Below are 21019 nucleotides of genomic sequence, written 5' to 3'. Positions count from 1 at the left end.
GCCGCAACCACATAGTCGCCTTTGACTGGACTTAACCGTCCAGGGGTCCTTTGTCTTTTTTTACCTTTTACATCTCACCATAGTGGGGAAGACTGGGCCCAGTGACCTTGACCACCTGACCAGTCTCCTTCTCCAGCTTGATGGGCCACATCTTTTTTTTTATCTTCAAGGCCCCTCCTGCTCTTATAGTTCTTTATCTTTAAACCGGATTTAGACTGGATAGCCTTTCAAACAGAGGTCTGTCCTCCACAAAGTAGTATGACTGTATAGTAAACATGTACTAATCACAACTAGGAAAAATGACACTTACCACTGCAGTATTGATGTGCTTCAATTTTCTAGTTAAGTATGACAAAACTTAGGATAAAATGAGAGCTCTTCACAAGTAATGAGAATATGAATTTAGAAGAATACAGCAGATGGAAGAGTGGTGTGTGGGCAAGTTTCTGGTTTCCGCAGCACAGTCTACATCTGCTCCTGATGATGTTAATAGGCTGATTTATTTCAGTTGCTAAAGTAAAGAACCCTAGTAAATTAAGTCCGATGAGTAGGTTCTTTCTTTTCCAGCTAAAAAGGCAGAATCCAGCAGCTGACCAGTGATGAAGAGGTGAATGTAAAAGGGACCTGGAAGGAGGAATGAAAAGGAGCAAGGCATAATGAGTTGAGTATGAAAGGAGAATGGGAGAAGGAATTACAAGAGATGGGTAAAAATATTTATGAGAGGCATGTGGAGGTTGGAATGGAAAAATATAAAAGAAAAAGCTTTCTGCACTTATGCCTCCAGATCAGCAAATTCTATCTACAATGCAGAGACTGAATCATGATAGTTTCAGAGCAAACAATTATGTCGAGTTGTTCATATAAATCAACCCTGAGAGCGGTGTGCTCTGGTAATTGGTTTCATTATTGAACTTCTCTTTCCATTAAGAGACTGCTTCTGAAGTTCCACTGAAATCTACCTAACTCAAGCCCATTAGAACTAATCCTGTGGAAGCAAAGGACAAGCCATTTCCCTCTTATAATCAAGGGCCCTTCAATTATTTGATGAATGCCATCGTGACCCCACTCAGTTTTCCATTCTCCAAGCTACATGTTTGTTGTTGCTTCAACCTTTTCCTGCAGTTCATGAACTGACAGCTCAACAGATGCAGCTGCAGCATCCTAACAACATTTTCTGTGGCAAAGTTAGAGAATATGCTGTCATGAACTCAAAACAAAGCACTTTGTGTGTGCGCGTGTGTGCACGCACTCACGCTTTCTTTAAAAATTTCTTCAGATTTTTAAAAATTAAAGCAAAAAATAAAGCAACAGTAAAGCAACCTAAAACAACTGGAGGAAAAAACTCCAGTTGCTTAATGCCTATTGCAGTCATGCCCTCCACCGACAGCAGAAGAAATTGGTGATGGTAAAGACTGGAGGAATTCTGTGGCAAGGGTGGCTTGGGCACACATACGGGTTCTCTCAATGAATGCCTTGAAGGGCCATAGGTTGCCCATCTTTATCACACATTAGAATGGGTGGCAAAAATAAAGAAAGAAAGAAAAGCACAGTTTCATCAGTACAGATGTCCACACAAAATCAGTGGCACAAAACTTACCTGGCTGCCTAATTTGGACATGGATCTCTCTCTGAACTACTGAGGCTTTATTTTATTTATTAAATTTGTATACTGACCTTCATCTGTAGATCTCAGGGCGGTTCACAGCATAAAATGACTAGATAAAAAACTAAAATACATAATAAAAACAAGAGCAAAACAAATCAATAACCTCTCCCCCCCCCCCATCCCACAAAGACATTTAAAAGGATATAGGATGTTAGTTAGCCAAAGGCTTGGTTGAAGAGTTCCACCACCAAAAGCAGCAAGTCACCTATTCTCTCTTAAGAGGAGAGACTAAAACACATACTTCAAGCTTCCCTTTCATCACTCCTAAACTGTACATAAATCAGACACTGAAGCAAATTCAGGTCTTTACACCAGGAAGACAAACTGTAAAAAAGATCACAGAGTACAGCGATTGTAATATCCTTCCCTGTTTATTAGCAGCTGCAGTCATGCTTTGAGTCTCAATATAGAAATACATTCCTGTCCCAGAAAACCACCTGAAATATAGTCAATCATTGGGGAGCAAATTTTTTGTTGTACTGACACCTGCAGTTGTTCTAACCTAATTTCGATGTGCTGATCTGAAGTTGGTTTTGTTCTGTAAGCTCTAGGGTTTTGTTTTTTTTTGCAATTCATGTTTTTCACTTTTCACCATAATCTTTGTTTTTCACAATGCAAGAATTCAATATTTTTTTAAACACATAGCCAAAGTAGTATAATATGAGTATAAATGTAAGTGATTTATATAGCATTGAGCATGACATGTATAGCATTGAAAATGACATGTATATCTATGTACAGTTGGAGGTATGCAAAAAAAATGTAATCCCTTGGGATACACAGTACTGTATACTGGGGAACATTTTTTTCCATTTTCTTTTGCATGAGATTTTTCAACTGTTCTTATATGTTCTTTCAATGCTGATTTCAAATCTGTAATTGATTTTCGTGTACATGCTATAGTTATCTTGCAATTTCCGACTTTTGCCGATATGTCATATTTACACTGGGGATAAGTGGACACTGACACGTTGATTTACCCTAACCACATGGTAATTATTGTTTTGCAAACTTAAACTTTCTTTATTTTTACAGTTTTGTAATCTAAATATTTGTATTTTTCAGATGGCTTCTTCAAGTAGACAAAAATGTGTAAACAAGCCTGATGCCATTGCTTGGTCAATACAAAGGGTATTGGCAACAAAAACCAACATGCTGTCGCCTATCCCAGTATTCCTTCAGCAATTAGACCTATCCCACACTCTGAGGAACTCCCAATTCCAGTTTTTAAGGGGTTTGTCTCTTCTAAAGATGAAGGAAGTGAACCTGGTGAGGAGCACAACTGGATCATCTGTATGGATCTCAAAATGGTCAGCAGAAAGGCTTTACCAAGTACCTGAATAACAATTGTAGATACCACTGGGAAACAAAAATAGAAGTCACTTGTATGATCCTTGGGTTCTTGCCAAACCATGGGAACCCCAAAAGGCATACTCTTCCGTTTTCCTTTTGTTCAGTCTCTAAGTATTTCCTCACAATTGTGACAAACAATATGCAGAGCCCATTTCTTGTCTTGGTCGCCATGGGGAATTTCAAAATAGCTTTTATAAGCACGCCTCACAAACATTGTTATATTGCATCTTTGACGAGTAATGTGTAGCAGCCACATACATAACAAGGTATCAGGCTTGTTTAGACATTTTTGTCTACTTGAAGAAGCCATGGTCCATTCTGAAAAATACAGATATTTAGGTTACAAAACTATAAAAATAAATAAAAACTAAGTTTGCAAAACAACGTGTCAGTGTCCACTTATCCCCAGTGTAAATATGACATATCGGCAAAAGTCGGAAATTGCTAGATAACTACAGCATGTACACGAAAATCAATTTCAGATTTGAAATCAGCATTGAAAGAACATATAAGAACAGTTGAAAAATCTCATGCAACAGAAAATGAAAAAAAAAATGTTCCTCAGTGATAAGCTATCACATTAATATGAATGGTTGTATCACATCAACATAATGCATACTTCTTCCCATTACCTGACTGCCTCCATAAAGATGTAAAACACCACACTGAACTTAATTTTAAGCATTACCCCAAGAACATGATGATATTAGCACAGAGAAGTTTCTTTTTAATAGTTAAGATGTTTTATTTTTATAGCTTTAAATAGAAAGCTTGTTTAAATTAAACCTGACGAAGTACTCAAAAACAGTTGATTACTCTATGTTAAAAACACCTAAGAGTAGAGATGGAAAAGAATGTTGATTTTTATGTGAACCAACTAGCACAGAGATTTCCAAACTGTGTATCGTGACACGTTAGTGTGTCTGTTGCAGTGTGTAGGTGTGTTGTATGAATGCTCCCCACACTCCTCCTGGGGCTGGAAAGGGGTTAGTTTAACCTCCATTTTGCTAGTAAAACTGAATTACCATGTTGCAAAATGATGCATGTCTAAAAAAGTGTGTCACCGACATGAAAATTTGGGAAAGTACTGGACTAGCAGATAGTGCAAAGCCCAGGTAGCTTGAACAGCTGAGAGCCTACAGTCCTTGAGGTGTCTTGTTTTCCCGTGGCCAAGATGTGGGACAAACATGACCTCTCTGAAGTTGAGAAGTTCGAAAAGAGTAAGCTGAAGAAAACCAACAGCTCAATTCCTCAATCTAAATGGGGGAGGGGAAAAAATACCTCTTGCAAGAGACTACATGTGGGGTGCATGGATAATAATTTTATGTATGGAAAATACATGTTGCATGAAAGAAGGGGGGTTTGAATAACAGTTAAGCCAGGGTTCAGTGTCAGATCACTAACCTGGAGAAGTAGTCTAATTTATTGACAGCTGCATGAATTATTATAGCTAGGAAGGGGCAAGCAGAATATAAAATGGAAGAATGGTATAAAAAGATGCAGGTTATAGCTATTAATGATAAATTAACATGTGTCATTAAGGTAAGAAGGGGAATATGTAGGAGAAATGATTTTGAGGAGATATGGAGGGTGATTTGTAGAATTTGTTCTGTTAAAAAGGGAAAGTGGTCAAGAGGTGTTGAAATTATGGGAGGTTGGGTAGTTACAATGGAATGGTCTCGGGGGTGGGGTTCTAAAAAAAGGTTTGAAAAAGTGAAGAATTCTAAAGAAAAAAAGAAAAGACAGTATCCATTTCTACATCACTGAATCACCATTACTGTTTACATTATTTTTCCATGTTTTATCCGTACTTAGTCACATATTATATAATATGTATCATTCATAAAACACATACAATTACAGTTGATAGAGAATTGTCTGATTTATAAGAATCAAATATATTGCAGCTATAAAGTGTGTACCATCCTGTAGAACACCAGGACATAGAACATAACAGCTGCCCAGCAGCTATGAGATTATAAATCAGTCCACAGCAGAACAGATTATACTGCGCCTTATATGAAATTGTTTCCCCACCAATCGTATGAACAGCTTTTATAATTTACAGTAATAAATCTGTATTTTATGGACTCCCAAACATTTGTTTCTGCATAAGCAGACTGAATTGGAAACAGAACAGATAGTATAAAGAAGAAATACCTCTTTGAATAAGCAGTCTTTTGAATTCAGCCTTGCGCTATACCGTAGTACTAAAAGCAATTGTTGGTTATGGAGCTCCATCTAGGGGAAGTATTTATATAAAGCAGGATGGTAATGAATTGGCATCAGATTTAAAACAAAGCAAATAGCTGCGGTGGGAAAGAGAAACCCCAGGACAAGAATTTAGGAGATAGTAACGGCAGTTACATCACTGAGCATTTTGTAGCTCTCGGATAATGGAAGAGGAAGAAGCTAAAGGAGAAATGGACAGAAGACAGGGCTAAGACTCTGGTCACAATGTTGCTGGGTTGTTGTTGTTTAGTCGTGTCTGACTCTTCGTGACCCCATGCACCAGAGCACGCCAGGCACTCCTGTCTTCCACTGCCTCCTGCAGTTTGGTCAAACTCATGCCGGTAGCTTCAAGAACACTGTCCCACCATCTCATCCTCTGTCATCCCCTTCTCCTTGTGCCCTCCATCTTTCCCAACATCAGGGTCTTTTCAAGGGAGTCTTCTCTTCTTATGAGGTGGCCAAAGTATTGGAGCCTCAGCTTCACGATCTGCCCTTCCAGTGAGGACTCTGGGCTAATTTCCTTCAGAATGGAGAGGTTTGATCTTCTTGCAGTCCATGGGACTCTCAAGAGTCTCCTCCAGCACCATAATTCAAAAGCATCAATTCTTCGGCGATCAGCCTTCTTTATGGTCCAGCTCTCACTTCCATACATCACTACTGGGAAAACCATAGCTTTTACTATACGGACCTTTGTTGCTGGGTTAGCTGTTTGTTAATCGAGTGCCCTCCAGATGTTTTGGACTACAACTCTCATGAGTCCTAGCCTGCACATGCAGATGGGAATTGTAGTCCAAAACTTCCAAAGAGCACCAGTTTCACACAGTTTCCATGTTGCCTTCTGAAACATGGAGACGATAACACTGACTTACCTGTTTTGCATGGCTGTTTAAGAATTACAAGAGGTGGTTGGTTGTCATCCATCTGTCTCAGGAGACAATGGAGGAGTGTGCCTTTGGGGATGAGAGCAAACTGCTGGAAGGTTGCTTGCTGTTGCTGTAGAGACTGATATAGGAGAGACATGTTTTGTTGCAGCTGGTGCAGATAGGCATCCAATTGTGCTGCTGCAGATGCACCACGGCATTTCTTCTTTCCGTGCTCCTCCCAGGGGTCATTCCTCCTCTGGTCACTGCTATGGATACACATATAAAGTACTTTTACAAAGCACTAAATTAAGAACTAAGGGAAGACCAGGGCAGCATGGAGGGAGAGCAAGTCTGCTCACTGTACCCCTTACCCAATATGTGCCCATCTAGGCCAGGTAGACCTCCTTAAATGGCACTCACTTTCTACATCTGCCCTCCCCCCTGGCTAAACAACCAGTGTGACATGACATTTGCACCCACCATCACCCCTTTGTTAACTTCCATCTCTCCTACTCCACTTCTCCCAACCACATTACCCCTCCCATGTCTCACTGTCATGGTAGCCTTAAGATTTTTCAAGAATACAACTATTTCTCAACAAGGCAACATTTTTGGAGTGCGACCCTCATTGAGTGCAAGGAACTCACAGGCCAAATGCTGATAAAAACAAATAGATAGTTATCTAGAATCATAAACTTCATATAGAAGATGGGAAGTCAAAGGTGAGAGATGGGGTGAGATCTGAACCAGGGAAGCTCCTGGTTCACAAGCTTGGTCTCTTTGTCAGCATGTTATGTTATCTTATTGCTTATTGCTATTATTATAGTAGGGCCTATAAAGGTAAAGGGACCCCTGACCATTAGGTCCCGTCACGGATGACTCTAGGGTTGCAGCGCTCATCTCACTTTATTGGCCGAAGGAGCCAGTGTACAGCTTCCGGGTCATGTGACCAGCATGACTAAGCCGCTTCTGGCGAACCAGAGCAGCACACGCAAATGCTGTTTACCTTCCTTAATGGAGAGAATTTCATGCAGCCTTTAGCTCTGAAAGTGCCAGTCAGCTGGCATGTGCCCACCCATGATGTAGTGACTGTACATCAGGGGTAGGCGACCTAAGGCCCATGGGCCGGATGCGGCCCAATCGCCTTCTCAATCTGGCCTGCAGACGGTCCGGGAATCAGCATGTTTTTACATGAGTAGAATGTGTCCTTTTATTTAAAATGCATCTCTGGGTTATTTGTGGGGCCTGCCTGGTGTTTTTACATGAGTAGAATGTGTCCTTTTATTTAAAATGCATCTCTGGGTTATTTGTGGGGCATAGGAATTTGTTCATCCCGCCCCCATATAGTCTGGCCCACCACATGGTCTGAGAGATGGTGGACCGGCCCACGACTAAAAAAGGTTGCTGACCCCTGCTGTACATCATACTGAATCTTGGCCAGGGATGGGGCCACATGGAAGTGATAGGCAATTCAGAGGCAAAAATGGGTGGAACGGCAAATGTGACTCTTACCTTTCTATAATAGGTTCAATATGGGATATAAGGATATTCATTTATTAATGGTATAGATTTATATCCTGCCCTTCATCCCTTTTGTGATCCTAGAGTTATACCTTCCAGCATTCCGCTGGTGAAAATAGGGACATTTTCATCAGAGGAATGTTGGAGGGTATGAACACACAGAGTCATTTTTAAGAGTGACAGAACTACGATGCATTCTCTCTCCCCACCCCTGCACATGGTGGGGTTTGCCACGACTTCCCGCTTCAGAGAGCAGCTGCCTCTTAGCACAGCCATGGTGATACTCTACATGACATACATTGTCCTAGACTCAATGGGCCAATGGCTGAACTCTGTATATAAGCAGCTTCATAATATTACTCTACTAAAAGGTAAAGGTAAAGGTACCCCTGCAAGTAAGGGCCAGTCTTGCCAGACTCTAGGGTTGTGCGCTCATCTCACTCTATAGGCCGAGAGCCAGCGCTGTCCGCAGACACTTCCGGGTCACGTGGCCAGCGTGACAAGCTGCATCTGGCGAGCCAGCGCAGCACACGGAAACGCCGTTTACCTTCCCGCTGGTAAGCGGTCCCTATTTATTTACTTACACCCGGAGGTGCTTTCGAACTGCTAGGTTGGCAGGCGCTGGGACCGAACAACGGGAGCGCACCCCGCCGCGGGGATTCGAACCGCCGACCATGCGATCGGCAAGTCCTAGGCGCTGAGGTTTTACCCACAGCGCCACCTGCGTCCACTGATTACTCTACTACTAGCAGTAATTACAGAATTGTGTTTTACATGTGTTGGATGGCCTCCTGCCATGTAAGATTTAGTTTACCTTCCTACATCGCAGGTTGGGCTAGATGACCCTTGAGATCCCTTGCAATTCTATGATTTACAACTATACCATAAAAATAGCTACTTTAAAAACAGCACAAAACATTACAAAAACAATTTTTAAACACTACAAAATGAACAAATGAGGAAGAGATCTGTTTTCATCCAGCCAGTAAAGCTTGTTGGAAGAAAAAAGAAGTCCCACTGTTTCCATTAAGTACAAAGAGTGGCTGGCCACCATATATCAAGAGCAATACACAAAACAGGAACCTCCCTGAAAGCTCTGCTCCAAATTATTCTGGAGCAGGCTACTGATAAAATTGTAGAATTGGAAGAGATCCTGAGGGTTATGTACTCCAACTACTTGCAATGCAGAAATCTCATCAAATGCATCCATGACAAATGGCCATCCAACCTCTGCTTAAAAACCTCCAAGGAAATAAGAGTCCACCATCAAGGGAACAGCTCTTACTGCCAGAAAGTTATTTCTGATGTTTGGTGGAAGTCTCCTTTCTTCTCATGGATGAATGCCTTCCCCCTCCAGAACAGGAGAAAACAAACTGGCTCCATCTTCCATGTGACAGATATTTGAAGCAGTGTTAGAAACTCAGATATTTAAACTAAGCACCAAATGGCTCCTTATACCAAGATTACAGTTACCGAAAAGGAATGTCTGGTTGCCATTTTGGGGCAAGACAGCTGTGAAGTCTTATTTTTGCAAAGGATTGACTGACTGTGATTGATTATCAGTTAAACATCTGGCTAGTTCAGATGACAACCTTGAGCTAGGTTAAGAACTTTTGAGAACTTAAAGAAGGAAAGTCACTTTATCCAGGAACAGTCCACATATATATTGGCCTATACCTACCTCTTTTTCTTAAAGGTGACACAAACCATTCACAACGTAAGAATATTCTTCACAACTGTGAGCAGGGCAGTAGAGTGCAGTAAGTGAAGACAAGCTACAACAATTAACTATAACGTTGTTCACCGCTATATGGTACTGCCCAGGCATCTTCACTTGCCTGGGACCCAGCTAATTTCAAACACTAATTTGAAGATGGCTATCCTATCTCCTCTCAGTCTCCTCTTTTCCAGACTAAACATACCAAATTCCCTCAATCGTTCCTCATAAGGTTGGGTTTCCAGATCCTTGATCATCTTGGTTGCCCTCCTCTGCACACGTTCCAGCTTTTCAACATCCTTCTTAAATTGTGGTGCACAGAATTGGACACAGTATTCCAGGTGTGGTCTGACCAGGGCAGAATAGAGTGGGACTATTACTTCCCTTGATCTGGACACTATACTTTTGTTGATGCAGCCTAGAACAGTGTTTTTTGTTTTTTTGCTGCTGCATCACATTGTTGACTCAGGTTCAGCTTGTGGTCTACTAAGACCTCTAGATCAGTGGTTCCCAATTAGCTAATTACTGAGGACCCCTTATTTTTCAGAAGTCAAGCCGCAGATCCCCTACTTTTGAAAAATTTGATAACTCTATGGTAGTTACCTCTGCAAAGCAATTTTTTGAACAAAATGTGGGTTAGCTCTTAATAACCAAAGGATTTTAGGTACACTAAAAAACAGACCGGGGCTGAGCGATATCTGGTTTTCAACATCGTGATATACCAGCAATTAAACATCACAATATTTCGATATGTCACAATGTCTGAAATTGGAGAACAGGCGTGGGGATGAGGGAAGAAGCTGCAGAGATTGGATGGGTGGAGGGAGGAAAGGAAGCAGAGTCACCTCCACTGCATGGGTTGAGTAGGAAGGGATTGGGATGTGGGGTATGCATCAGTGGGGCAGCCACTGAAGATGTACCTCCACTGTGGCTGCTTCTGCTTTCCTGCTGGATGAGAAAAGCTGCTCCACCTCAGTGCCAGGAGAAGATAGTGCCATGGTGCCTTGAACTGAGGGTGATCAGCTGCCCTGTTTATCATCCTATTGGTGGTGCCTTGAAATCAACTGTCCTCCCTTGCATGAGGAGTGATATATTCCTGCATACTGCAGGGTCAAAATTGTTATTGCAGTGTGATTTCAAAACCAATTTTGGCCAGTATATTGTTGTTTTAGACCATAAAATTTGTGATATTACCATGCAAAAATGACAAAACTTTTGTTGGGGGGAGGCAAGGGATGGGGCCGTGGACCCCCTGGGTGCATTCCAAGGACCCCCAAGGGCTCCTGGACCTCTAATTGGGAACCACTGCTCTAGAACCTTTTAACGTGTACTTCTTTTAAGCTGGGCATCTCTCACCTTAATGTTTGTTTAGTTGGTTCTTCCTGCCTAAGTGTAGAACCTTACATTTGTACCTATTAGAATTCCATTTTCGCGTATATGCAGCTCTGTGTGTATGAAGCTCTGCTCACTACTCCTCTATAATTTAGTGTAAAAATATTTCTTATATATTTTGTGCTTTAAAAACCACACATTTAAAAATATGTACTAAAAATATTGAGCCACACTAATATAAGTGAGATGCCAAATTATGTTCTTATTACTAAATTTGCATGTTTATCCCCCAAGAAACTCAAAAGTAATGTACATGGATTCCAACCCACTGCCTCTCATATTATTTTATTAATTATGCAATATATTTCTATCCTGCCAAATTGGGATTCAATGCAGCTTATAACATTTCAAAAATCAGTTATAAAATAAAGAACAACAAAAACAAGCTGGTTAAAATCAATACTTAAAATACATCACAATATATCTAAACCCAGCAATTGTAATTTGCACCGACAGCAGCCCAATCATCAACATAATCTGCATCTTAATTTCCAAATGCATATATTCTATATATATTTGCCAGTTAAGCTGAAAGAGGGAAGGCATCTCAAAGTCACCTTTCCGCAGGAGCCGAAAGAGGGAGCAGGGCCAGGGCCGAAAAGATCAGCAGCCCAATTCTGTATGCTTTTACTGCAAAGATTCTTGAGATCAATGGTTTACTCTCATGTGAGCATGCAAAAGATTCGGAATTCAGCCCTGAAGCCCAGTCCTGCACATTTGCCTGGGAGCAAAACCTTAACTCCAGTTAAGGTTACTTACTTCAAAGTAAATTTGCAAATATGACTGGGGATGGGCTTCAACAGGCAGGCAGAAAAACAAAAAAATAGCTGCAAATTGTCCGCACACCTCCCCACAACAGCAGGCACTGAACTAAAGCACCCCAAAAATCAATTGGCAAGCACGTCCACCCTTGCTCCATCCTTGAATGGCTCAGGTAGCCAAATGGGGGGGTTATTTTTGGAGGGCTGGATTTGCAAGAGGATTTTGGTCTCCCCTCCCCCATCCCCTTTTAGTTTCTGGAGCGGAAAACAAAGAACAAGCCGCAAGCCCTTGTGCGATATGATCGTGGTGGACAAATAACAATAAAATAAAATAAACAGCAATTTGCTTAAGCCTGTGTGTGCGCGCGCGGGGGGGGCAAGACAAGCGCTCTTGGGAACCGGTGATGGTGATGGAGGAAACACAGTAAGAATCCCCGATGGAGTCAAAGAAAAAGAAAGAAGCGGCACCGTTGGAGGAGTCGTATTGGAAAGAAGTCACTGAGGATGCCGCTTCCTGGAGATTTCCTATGGCGAGGGTGCCTTTCCAAGCCAGAAAGGGAAGGGATGGCAGAGATCCCTATGATCCTTCTATGGAAGCGTAAACTGAGATAGGATGGACGTGCCTGGCTTCAGGCAGCAAGGTCCTAGAGTCCCACCCGTCTTCATCACAAAGCTTAGGAACCACTAACTCGGCTTTCGGAAGGAGCTCCCACGTCTCCTTCCCAATGCAGCTGCCGCAGCCGGAAAAAAAAACACAACGCCCGAACCCCGGGGCACTTGTACAAAAAGAGGGGCTGCCACACAAAACGGGGCTGTCAGGGGGCCTGGGGCAGTCTGTAGAGTAGGTATCAGTTAAAAAAAGCATGCCATGCAACCTATAGAGTATAAAATGCACAACTTGTACAGCTACAGCAGGGGTGGCCAACTCCCAAGAGACTGTGATCTACTCACTTAAAAACTAGCAGTGATCTACCCCCTTTTTGGGGGTTCAGGTCAGAGCATTTTTTAGGGGAGCCACAGTTGTTCAGCTTCTTTGGGGGGAGCCGATGATCTACCAGTGATCTACTGCAGACGTCCAGTGATCTACCGGTAGATCACGATCTACCTGTTGGGCATGCCTGAGCTAGAGCATCAAACCTAGCTCCTGGGGATATGGCTGATATTTTGAAATTACTGAATGTCTTAGAATAAGCAATTTGCTATTAGCGTCTTATTCAGAAACAACTGCTTCACAGCACTTCTGTATTATTGGTCCCAAGATTTATGTGTGTGCGGGGGGTGTTTTACATGAAACCTTAATAATCAGAACAATGCTATAAGTAAACTGGAAACTGGAAACTTCTGTTTCAGTGTATCTGAAGAAGTGTGCATACACACGAAAGCTCATACCAAGAACTAACTTAGTTGGTCTTTAAGGTGCTACTGGAAGGAAATTTTTTTGTTTTGACTATGGCAGACCAACACGGCTACCTATCTGTAACTGGAAATATAATGAAAAACAAACATAATAACAGATACTAGCTAATTTGTTAGTGTATGAAGCATGAAAAAGGGAGAAATAATAGTCATAACATGCCTTCCAACATTTTTCTGATGAAAATAGGGATGCCCCATACATATTTCTACTATGTATACCCCACATATCTTATTGGATTGCCCCATCACTCTGGGCAGCTTCCAACACATATAAAAACATAATAAAACATCAAACATTTAAAAACTATACAAGAGTGCCTACAGGCAGCTCGGGGGTTGGATAACTCCATACCCTCCAACATTTCTCTCTTGAAAAGGGACATCTATCATACCCTCCAACATTTCTCCAATGATAATACAGTACAGACATCCTAAGGAGAAGCGGGACATTCCAGGATCAAATCAGAACCTAGGACAGCTTCTCTAAATCAGGGACGTCCCTGGAAAACAGGGACCCTTGGAGGGTCTGACATATTTAGCAATATGATCACCTTTCACAGGAAGTATGTGGCAAACCAACTGAAGAAATATTCTAGATTATGAGAAGGAATTGGGGGGGGGTTATTAAAAAAAAATGTAATCCTTTGAATGAATACTCCCTTACTTTAACTTCCTTCTTTCTAAACCCACTTCCTTCTCCTTTTGGTATTTCTTGATACCTCCTTTCCTACTATTCCACATTCACCACAAATCAGCTTTGTTGTTACTTTGCAAATGAAAAATATTCAGCTGTTAACTTGATAGGACGGTGCATATTTTGATGTGCCACCAGGTAGAGAAGTAGTGTCTACCTTTCAACAGTGGACAAAAAAAATGGGTGTGGCACCCTGAGGAGCAAAGTGGATGCTGCCATATTTGACATGAATCAGAACAACGTCATATTTTTGCTGGAAATTTGCTGGAAGTTTTCTAATTTAAAGAAGAAAACTTAAAAAGAAGCGAAAGAAGAAAATATTCAAAATAAAGGAATGGGTGGGGAAAATTAGAAGCAAAGAACAAATAAGAAGGTCCTGCTTTTCCCATAGCTGCAACCTTGGCTTCAAACTGACCTCAGCCATGGCTCTGACTCTCCTTCTCCACCTTGTTGTGTTTTACAGACTCCCACATTACCTCTCAGCCCAACCCCCCTACTCAGCTCACATCATGCAAAAATTCCAGGCGCAATGCTTAAAACTCTACTTCAAAATTCTCTTTTGTCTTCCAAATGAACTCTGGGTTGAGGGATGGACCCCTCCCATTTTCTTAATGGCCCATTATCTTCCCCTTGTCTTTACTACTGGCTGATCTCCCAGGTGATTATCAGGCTGGCCTGGCTGATCCAGGAATTAGGAGTGCCCAGGTATTCAGACTAACACCCCACCCCATGGGCATAACCAAGAAGGGGCAGCTGCCCCACAAATCAATAAAAATCAATAAAAATCAATACAAATTTGAGGTTCTGCTCCCCAACAAAAGCCTGCCCCTCTAACAAAAATCCCTGCTATGCCCATGCCCCCCCCAATTTGCAAGACTATACTTCAATCAAGGCAGCACCTCTAATCCTTGTTTTGCCCTTAACTAATATAATAGCAACTACTACACTAAAAATATTTCTGGAAATGGAAAGCTAAGAAACCCTGCTTCAGAATTTCTGCCATGAAGAAACAGCCGTGTTCTCTGAATATTTATAACAGACCCCTCAAAACGCAACAAAACCACCCTTCTGCTTGAAATTAGAACATTTCTTAAGCGAGGGGTCCGCCTACCCAATGTTAGTCCTATCATTTATTTGTGCATCAGCAGACACACATACAAACCCAATGCACACACAGGAACCAGTATTCCCCAAAATAAAGCCCACTCATATCTCAATAATGCAATGCCTGTAGTGTAAAAGGGGGTGTATGGGGTGGGTTGGTACCTCTGGTGGGGGGCACATTGTGTTCCTTCTTGGGTAGTTTGCCCACCTTTGGCCCCCTCAGCTTTCACCTCTGGCTCCTAGATGCTGTCAGCATGCAGCAGTGACTACACCCCATGAAACTGCTTTGACTGGCTGGCTAAGGCAGGTGAGGGTAGCCAATAGCTCTCAAACCCTAGTTTAGGGACTTCCCCTGCATGTGAAGACAGGCTCTGGTGGATTGAGTGGACTGTCAACAAGGTGGTTTCTACATGTGCTGTAGTGGCAAGTGAGTGACGGATGGGGCCTGTCAACCTGGGAAGGTAGCCCATCTAGGCATGGGCATGGGGGGGGGCGGGGAGCTGCTCCCCAAATCAATAACTACAAATCATTACAAATCTGAGGTTATGCCCCCGTAACAAAAATCCTGGCTACGCCCATGCATCTTGGAGAAGGAAAACTCTGATCCTAAACCTCTGCTGCCTCGTGGGACATCTTTGGGAGAAAAGGCTAAGGAGTAAGCCCTACACATGCGTGGAGTTCCTAAGGCTCCTGCAGCCAAACTGGTGCCAAACATACCGGTCCTTTGAACCACATTGGCGAGGCCGAGGGAGTGCGTCTTGTCATCTGGGACCATCGGCTAGGTGAGGACTGCAGGGCCTGCTCCCTTCCAGGGCCTTCTCCAACTGGCCCAGGGGGCGTGGCCCAGGCCCTTATTTGGAACAAACTTTTGGGGAAGTGTGGGAAGTGTTCTGCCGTTGCTTCCCTGTTCCAGGTGGTTAATGTGCTTTAAAATGTCCTCAAGCAGTCGTGGCAATTTAATTTTTTATTTCTTTTTTCCCTTTTTTCCTTTGTTGGGGGTGGGTGGGTGGGATGGATATTTGGTTGGGGATTAATTTTAGTATAATTGTTCTGTTCCTTTTGTTGTTGTTTTATTGGTTCTGTATAGTTTGTGTTTTGTTTTAAGGGGCGGGATCAGGGCTGCCTGGGAGTGGGGCCCCAGCCAACACGATGGCTGGGACAAGTTCCACAGGGGGGGAAGCACTGGGACATCCAATCTCGGTGATCATGGGCAGGAGGCAGAGTTACGCTAAGACCAGACCATGTCATTACCGAGGAGGCAGGTTTAGTCGTTGTTTGAAGACTATCCCTGCCTCCAGGTCTGGCCTTGACCGGATGGATACTGGAATCAACAGGGGAAACCCACATAACCTGAAGTTGTTGCTGTGTAACGCCAGGTCAATGATGAATAAAACCACTGCCATCCACGACCTGATTGTGGATGGAGGATTTGACCTGGAATGTGTGACAGAGACCTGGTTGGAGGAAGCAGATGGGCCTGTCCTTGCCGCTGCTTGCCCACCAGGTTTCTCTTACGCACAGCAACCCAGGTCATGTGGGCAGAGAGGGGGGGGGTTGCAGTGATTTTTAGGAAGTCACTAGCTTGCACCGGGCGTCCTACTGGGAAGATCCAGTTTTCTGAGTGCATGTTCTGGAAGTTGGGCAATAGGGGCAGTACAGGTTTCCTTTTGGTGTACCGAGCTCCCCGCTGCACCAAGGATTCCCTGTCCGAGCTGCTTCAGGTCGTGGCAGATTTTCTCCTGGAGATACCTAGTTTGGTTGTCCTAGGGGATTTTAACATCCATGCTGACACGAGCTTACAAGGGGCCGCTCGGGACTTCGTGGAAAGCATGGCCTCCATGGGGCTGTCCCTGAATAAGTTTGGCCCAACTCATAGTCATGGACATGCCTTAGACCTGGTGTTCACCTCTAGTGACGTGGGTGATCTGACACCAAGTAAAGGTGAAACAAAAGAAGTGCAATGGTCAGATCACTTCCTGGTGCAACTGGACTTCTCCGCAACCCTTCCCCTCTGCAGGGAGGTGGGACCAATTTGGATGGTCCGCCCCCGCCACTTAATGGATCCAAATGGTTTCCAGAGAGTGGTAGGGGATGCTTTATCCCATGTTGATGGCCTTTCAGCTGATTCCCTGGTGGCCCGCTGGAATGCGGAGTTAACCAGGGCTATCGACTGTCTGGCTCCGAAGCGCCCTCTCCGATTGCATGGAGCCCGGACAGCCCCGTGGTTTTCTTCGGAGCTGAGGGCAATGAAACAATCGCTGAGACGGCTAGAGCGTCGGTGGCAGAAAACTCACTCCGAATCTGACCGGACACAGGTTAGAGCTCAACATCAAGCCTACCAAGTGGCGATAGCGACGGCGAAGAAGACTTTCTTCACCGCCTCTATTGCATCTGCAGAAAATAGTAGCAGGAGACTCTTTCAGGTGGTTCGGAACCACCTTTACCACCGGGGCCTTGTAAAGACCCCAAGATCTCCTGCAACCACTTTGCAAAGTTCTTTGCAGATAAAATCACTCATATTCGGAAGGAGCTAGACATCACCGTGGGAGCAGGGCTGGGGCAGGAGAGTGCTAGAGCTCTGTCTGGTCAAGTTGCATGGAATCAATTTCAATCTGTTACCCCCGAGGATGTGGACAGGCTGCTTGGACGCGTGAAACCAACCACCTGTCTCCTTGATCCTTGCCCATCCTGGCTAATAAAAGCAAGCCGGGAAGGGCTGGGCAATGGGCTCTGCGGTGTGGTGAATGCTTCCCTCTGTGAGGGAACATTCCCAGATCCGCTGAAAGAGGTGGTCATTAAACCGCTTCTTAAAAACCATCTTTAGACCCGGCCAGTATGGCCAACTATCGCCCAGCCTCAAATCTTCCATTCTTGGGCAAGGTGATTGAGCGGGTGGTTGCTGAACGACTCCAGGCACGCCTGGAGGATGCGGACCATTTGGATCCCTTCCAATCGGGATTCAGGCCTCATCATGGGACTGAAACTGCCTTGGTCACGCTGGTTGATGATCTCCGGCGAGCTAGGGACAAAGGTGAGAGTTGTTTCCTAGTTCTGCTGGATCTCTCAGCGGCCTTTGATACAATCGACCATAACATCCTTCTGGTCCGTCTAGAGGGGCTGGGAGCTGGGGACACTGTTATACAGTGGTTTCGCTCCTTCCTCCTGGGCCGTGTTCATAAAGTGGTGGTGGGGGATGAGTGTTCAGACCCATGGGCCCTCACTTGTGGGGTGCCTCAGGGTTCTGTCCTCTCCCCCATGCTTTTTAACATCTATATGAAGCCGCTGGGAGAGATCATCAGGGGGTTTAGACTGGGTGTCCATCAATATGCAGATGATACCCAGTTCTACCTCTCTTTCAAATCAGAACCAGTAAAGGCGGTGATGGTCCTGTGTGAGTGCCTGGAGGTGGTTGGAGGATGGATGGCGGCTAATGGATTGAAGTTGAATCCTGACAAGACAGAAGTATTGTTTTTGGGGGACAGGGGGTGGGCTGGTGTGGAGGACTCCCTGGTCCTGAATAGGGTAACTGTGCCCCTGAAGGACCAGGTGCGCAGCCTGGGAGTCATTTTGGACTCACAGCTGTCCATAGAGGCGCAGGTCAATTCTGTATCCAGGGCAGCTGTCTACCAACTCCACCTGCCCGCGGGCTGTCTCGCCAGTGGTGCATTTCGTAGTTATCTCCCGCTTGGACCACTGCAATGCGTGGGGGCTACCTTTGAAGGTGACTCAGAAACTACAACTAATCCAGAATGCGGCAGCTAGACTGGTGACTGGGGGCGGCCGCCGAGACCACATAACACCGGTCTTGAAAGACCTAAACTGGCTCCCAGTACGTTTCCGAGCACAATTCAAAGTGCTGGTGTTGACCTTTAAAGCCCTAAACGGCCTCGGCCCAGTATACCTGAAGGAGCGTCTCCACCCCCATCGTTCTGCCTGGACGCTGAGGTCCAGCGCCGAGGGCCTTTTGGCAGTTCCCTCATTGCGAGAAGCAAAGCTACAGGGAACCAGGCAGAGGGCCTTCTCAGTAGTGGCGCCCGCCCTGTGGAACCCCCTCCCGTCAGATGTCAAAACGATAAATAACTACTTGACATTCAAAAGACATCTTAAGGCAGCCCTGTTCAGGGAAGTTTTTAATCTGTGATATTTTAGTGTATTTTGGGTTTCTATGGAAGCTGCCCAGAGTGGCTGGGGAAACCCAGCCTGATGGGCGTGGTACAAATAATAAATTATTATTATTAATTATATTATTATTATTATTATTATCTGGGCAGCTCAGGACTTCCACACACACTGCCCAGGCTTGCGCCCTGAAAAGGTTGCTTCACTGCAACTAACACAACAGTTTGATTTCACTCCCATTGTCTTTAAAGATAGGTGGATGCCAACAACATACAGTGGATGCTCGGGCTGTGAACGTGATCCGTGCAGGAGGCACGTTCGCAACCTGCAGCACTGCGTCTGTGCATGTGCCGGTTGCGATTTAGTGCTTCTCCGCATGCGCAACCGCCGGAACCCAGAAATAACCCATTCCGGTACATCCGGGTTTTGGTGCGTTCGTAACCCAAAAAAACACAACCTGAAGAGTCTGTAACCCAAGGTATGACTGTAGTGTGTTGGCACTGTGGTCTAAACCACTGAGCCTCTTGGGCTTGCCGACTAGCACGCTGGCAGTTCGAATCCCCGCGACGGGGTGAGCTCCCATTGCTCTGCCCAGCTCCTGCCACTAGCAGTTTGAAAGCATGCCAATGCAAGTAGATAGGTACCACTGTAGCGAGAAGGTAAGCAGTGTTTCCGTGCGCTCTGGTTTCTGTCATGGTGTTCTGTTGTGCCAGAAGCGGTTTAGTCATGCTGGCCACATGACCCAGAAAGCTGTCTGTGGACAAATGCCAGCTCCCTCAGCCTGAAAGCGAGATGAGCACTGAAACCCGTCACCTTTGACTGGACTGAACCATCCATGGACTGGACTGAACCTTTTACCTTTACACCTAGTGTGTTAATAATAATGTGTGTGTGGTTTTTGAACTCCTTTGCACGAAATGTTGACAGCTCTGACAAGTGATCGTCACATCTCCATACATGCCCTGCCAAGACCGAATTTGGGGGGGGGGGGTTCCAAGTTCAAATCCCCCCATTCCACCCCGACGCTCACTGGGCTAGAGAGGCTTTTTTTCTGCCTAACCTACCTCAAGAGGCTGCTGCGTGAGGATAATTGTGGGGCATGAGGATCGGGAGCTCGGAAACGCATCCCTGCACTCCTGAAAGCAACAACAACAATGGATGGGGTTTTAAATAATAATCTTTTATTTTATTTTGCATATGGATAAAATCAACAAATTAAACGCAGCAAGCGAGCAGCCGACATTTCTGAAACTGACAGCCGACGACCATGGCCACCTCTTCCCAATCTGGGGCAAAGATCAAGCCGCAGAAGCCGAGGGGCGGAATCGGGGGGCAGCCCAAGGCCCTCGGGGTGCGCAGGCCTCAGGCTCCGCTAGGCCCAAGCCCCCTTCCCCTTTTCCGCCTTCCCTGCCTCTTCCGACCGCCGCCTCGGCCGCCTCCCACAGGCCACACCGTACCACCGCCCCCATGCGGCCGGAGGCTCCCTCGGCTACTGAACAGCCTTCCTGCCTGCTTCCCTTCCCTTCTCTCTCTCTCTCTCCCCCCCCCCCCGTAATTACGGAGCCGCCGCTGTCTCTCCCCTCTCTCCGTCCTCCTCCATTCCCCTTCAGGCGAGCAGCCAGTCTGAGGGCCGGCACGGGCTCGGTCCCTCCTCCGCGGCGGGGGCTATATGGAGCCGGCGAGGCGCTAATGAGGCGGCGTGCGGCAGCGGCAGCATATATACCCTGCCGCTGGGGCTGTTCCGGGCGGTCGTAACAGGAGCCGCTCCTCAGGCAGGCAGCTCGCCCGCCCTTTCCTGGGACAGAGACCATCCCCAACAGCGGCAGCGACGGCGGCGCCCCCGGCGCCTTTCCCTTCTCCCCCGGTGCTCCTTCCTGACGGGCCTTCTTCTGAGCAAAGAGGAGGGATGGCGGCGGCCGCCCCGACTCAGCTGGAAGCCGGTGAGTCTCGGGTGCCGCGGGGGCTGAGGCGGAGGCTGCCTCCTTAGGCTTCCCTCGCCCTGCTTTAACCTGGCTTCTTCTTCTTCTCCTCAGAGCTGTACTACCTAATTGCCCGCTTTCTCCAGTCCGGACCGTGCAAGCAATCTGCCCAGGTATGAAGGGTTTGTGGGCAAAAGCTAGCGTGGTTGTGGTGGTCGGTCGGGGGGCGGCGGCGGTCTTGTTCTAGAATGGAGCTGTTTTT

The 21019-nt window shown here is 45.4% G+C and overlaps 2 protein-coding genes across 6 annotated transcripts in view; one reads left to right on the top strand and one right to left on the bottom strand.

Annotated features, from left to right (window-relative positions):
* Positions 1–320: 320 nt before the first annotated feature.
* On the bottom strand, positions 321–20950 carry LOC309362022 (uncharacterized protein; the record flags this gene model as incomplete). Of its 5 annotated transcripts, none has more annotated exons than XR_014164718.1 (4): positions 321–624; positions 6121–6380; positions 19903–19974; positions 20883–20950. XR_014164718.1 is itself a non-coding variant. In XM_081897501.1 (4 exons), the coding sequence occupies 4 exons, from the start codon at positions 20647–20649 to the stop codon at positions 527–529; spliced, it is 693 nt and encodes a 230-aa protein (XP_081753627.1). In that variant the 3' UTR covers positions 321–526. The 5 variants fall into 5 exon arrangements, 4 of the variants coding, with proteins under 4 accessions (XP_081753627.1, XP_081753626.1, XP_081753628.1 ...); XM_081897501.1 differs by lacking the exon at positions 20883–20950 and adding an exon at positions 20388–20649 and having other exon boundaries at positions 19903–19975; XM_081897500.1 differs by lacking the exons at positions 321–624; positions 20883–20950 and adding exons at positions 2763–3337; positions 20388–20649 and having other exon boundaries at positions 19903–19975.
* Positions 20472–21019, top strand: part of BRWD3 (bromodomain and WD repeat domain containing 3) — a 75030-nt gene continuing 74482 nt past the window's right edge. The window contains exons 1-2 of the mRNA XM_081897301.1: positions 20472–20778; positions 20872–20930. Coding sequence (XP_081753427.1) covers positions 20745–20778; positions 20872–20930 — 93 coding nt within the window. The 5' untranslated portion in view covers positions 20472–20744. The remainder of the gene's footprint in view (positions 20779–20871; positions 20931–21019) is intronic.

Source organism: Podarcis melisellensis (genome assembly GCF_964234715.1).
Source record: "Podarcis melisellensis genome assembly, chromosome: Z".
In the NCBI taxonomy this organism is placed as follows: Eukaryota; Metazoa; Chordata; class Lepidosauria; order Squamata; family Lacertidae; genus Podarcis; species Podarcis melisellensis.
This window is presented reverse-complemented; position numbering and strand designations above follow the sequence as displayed.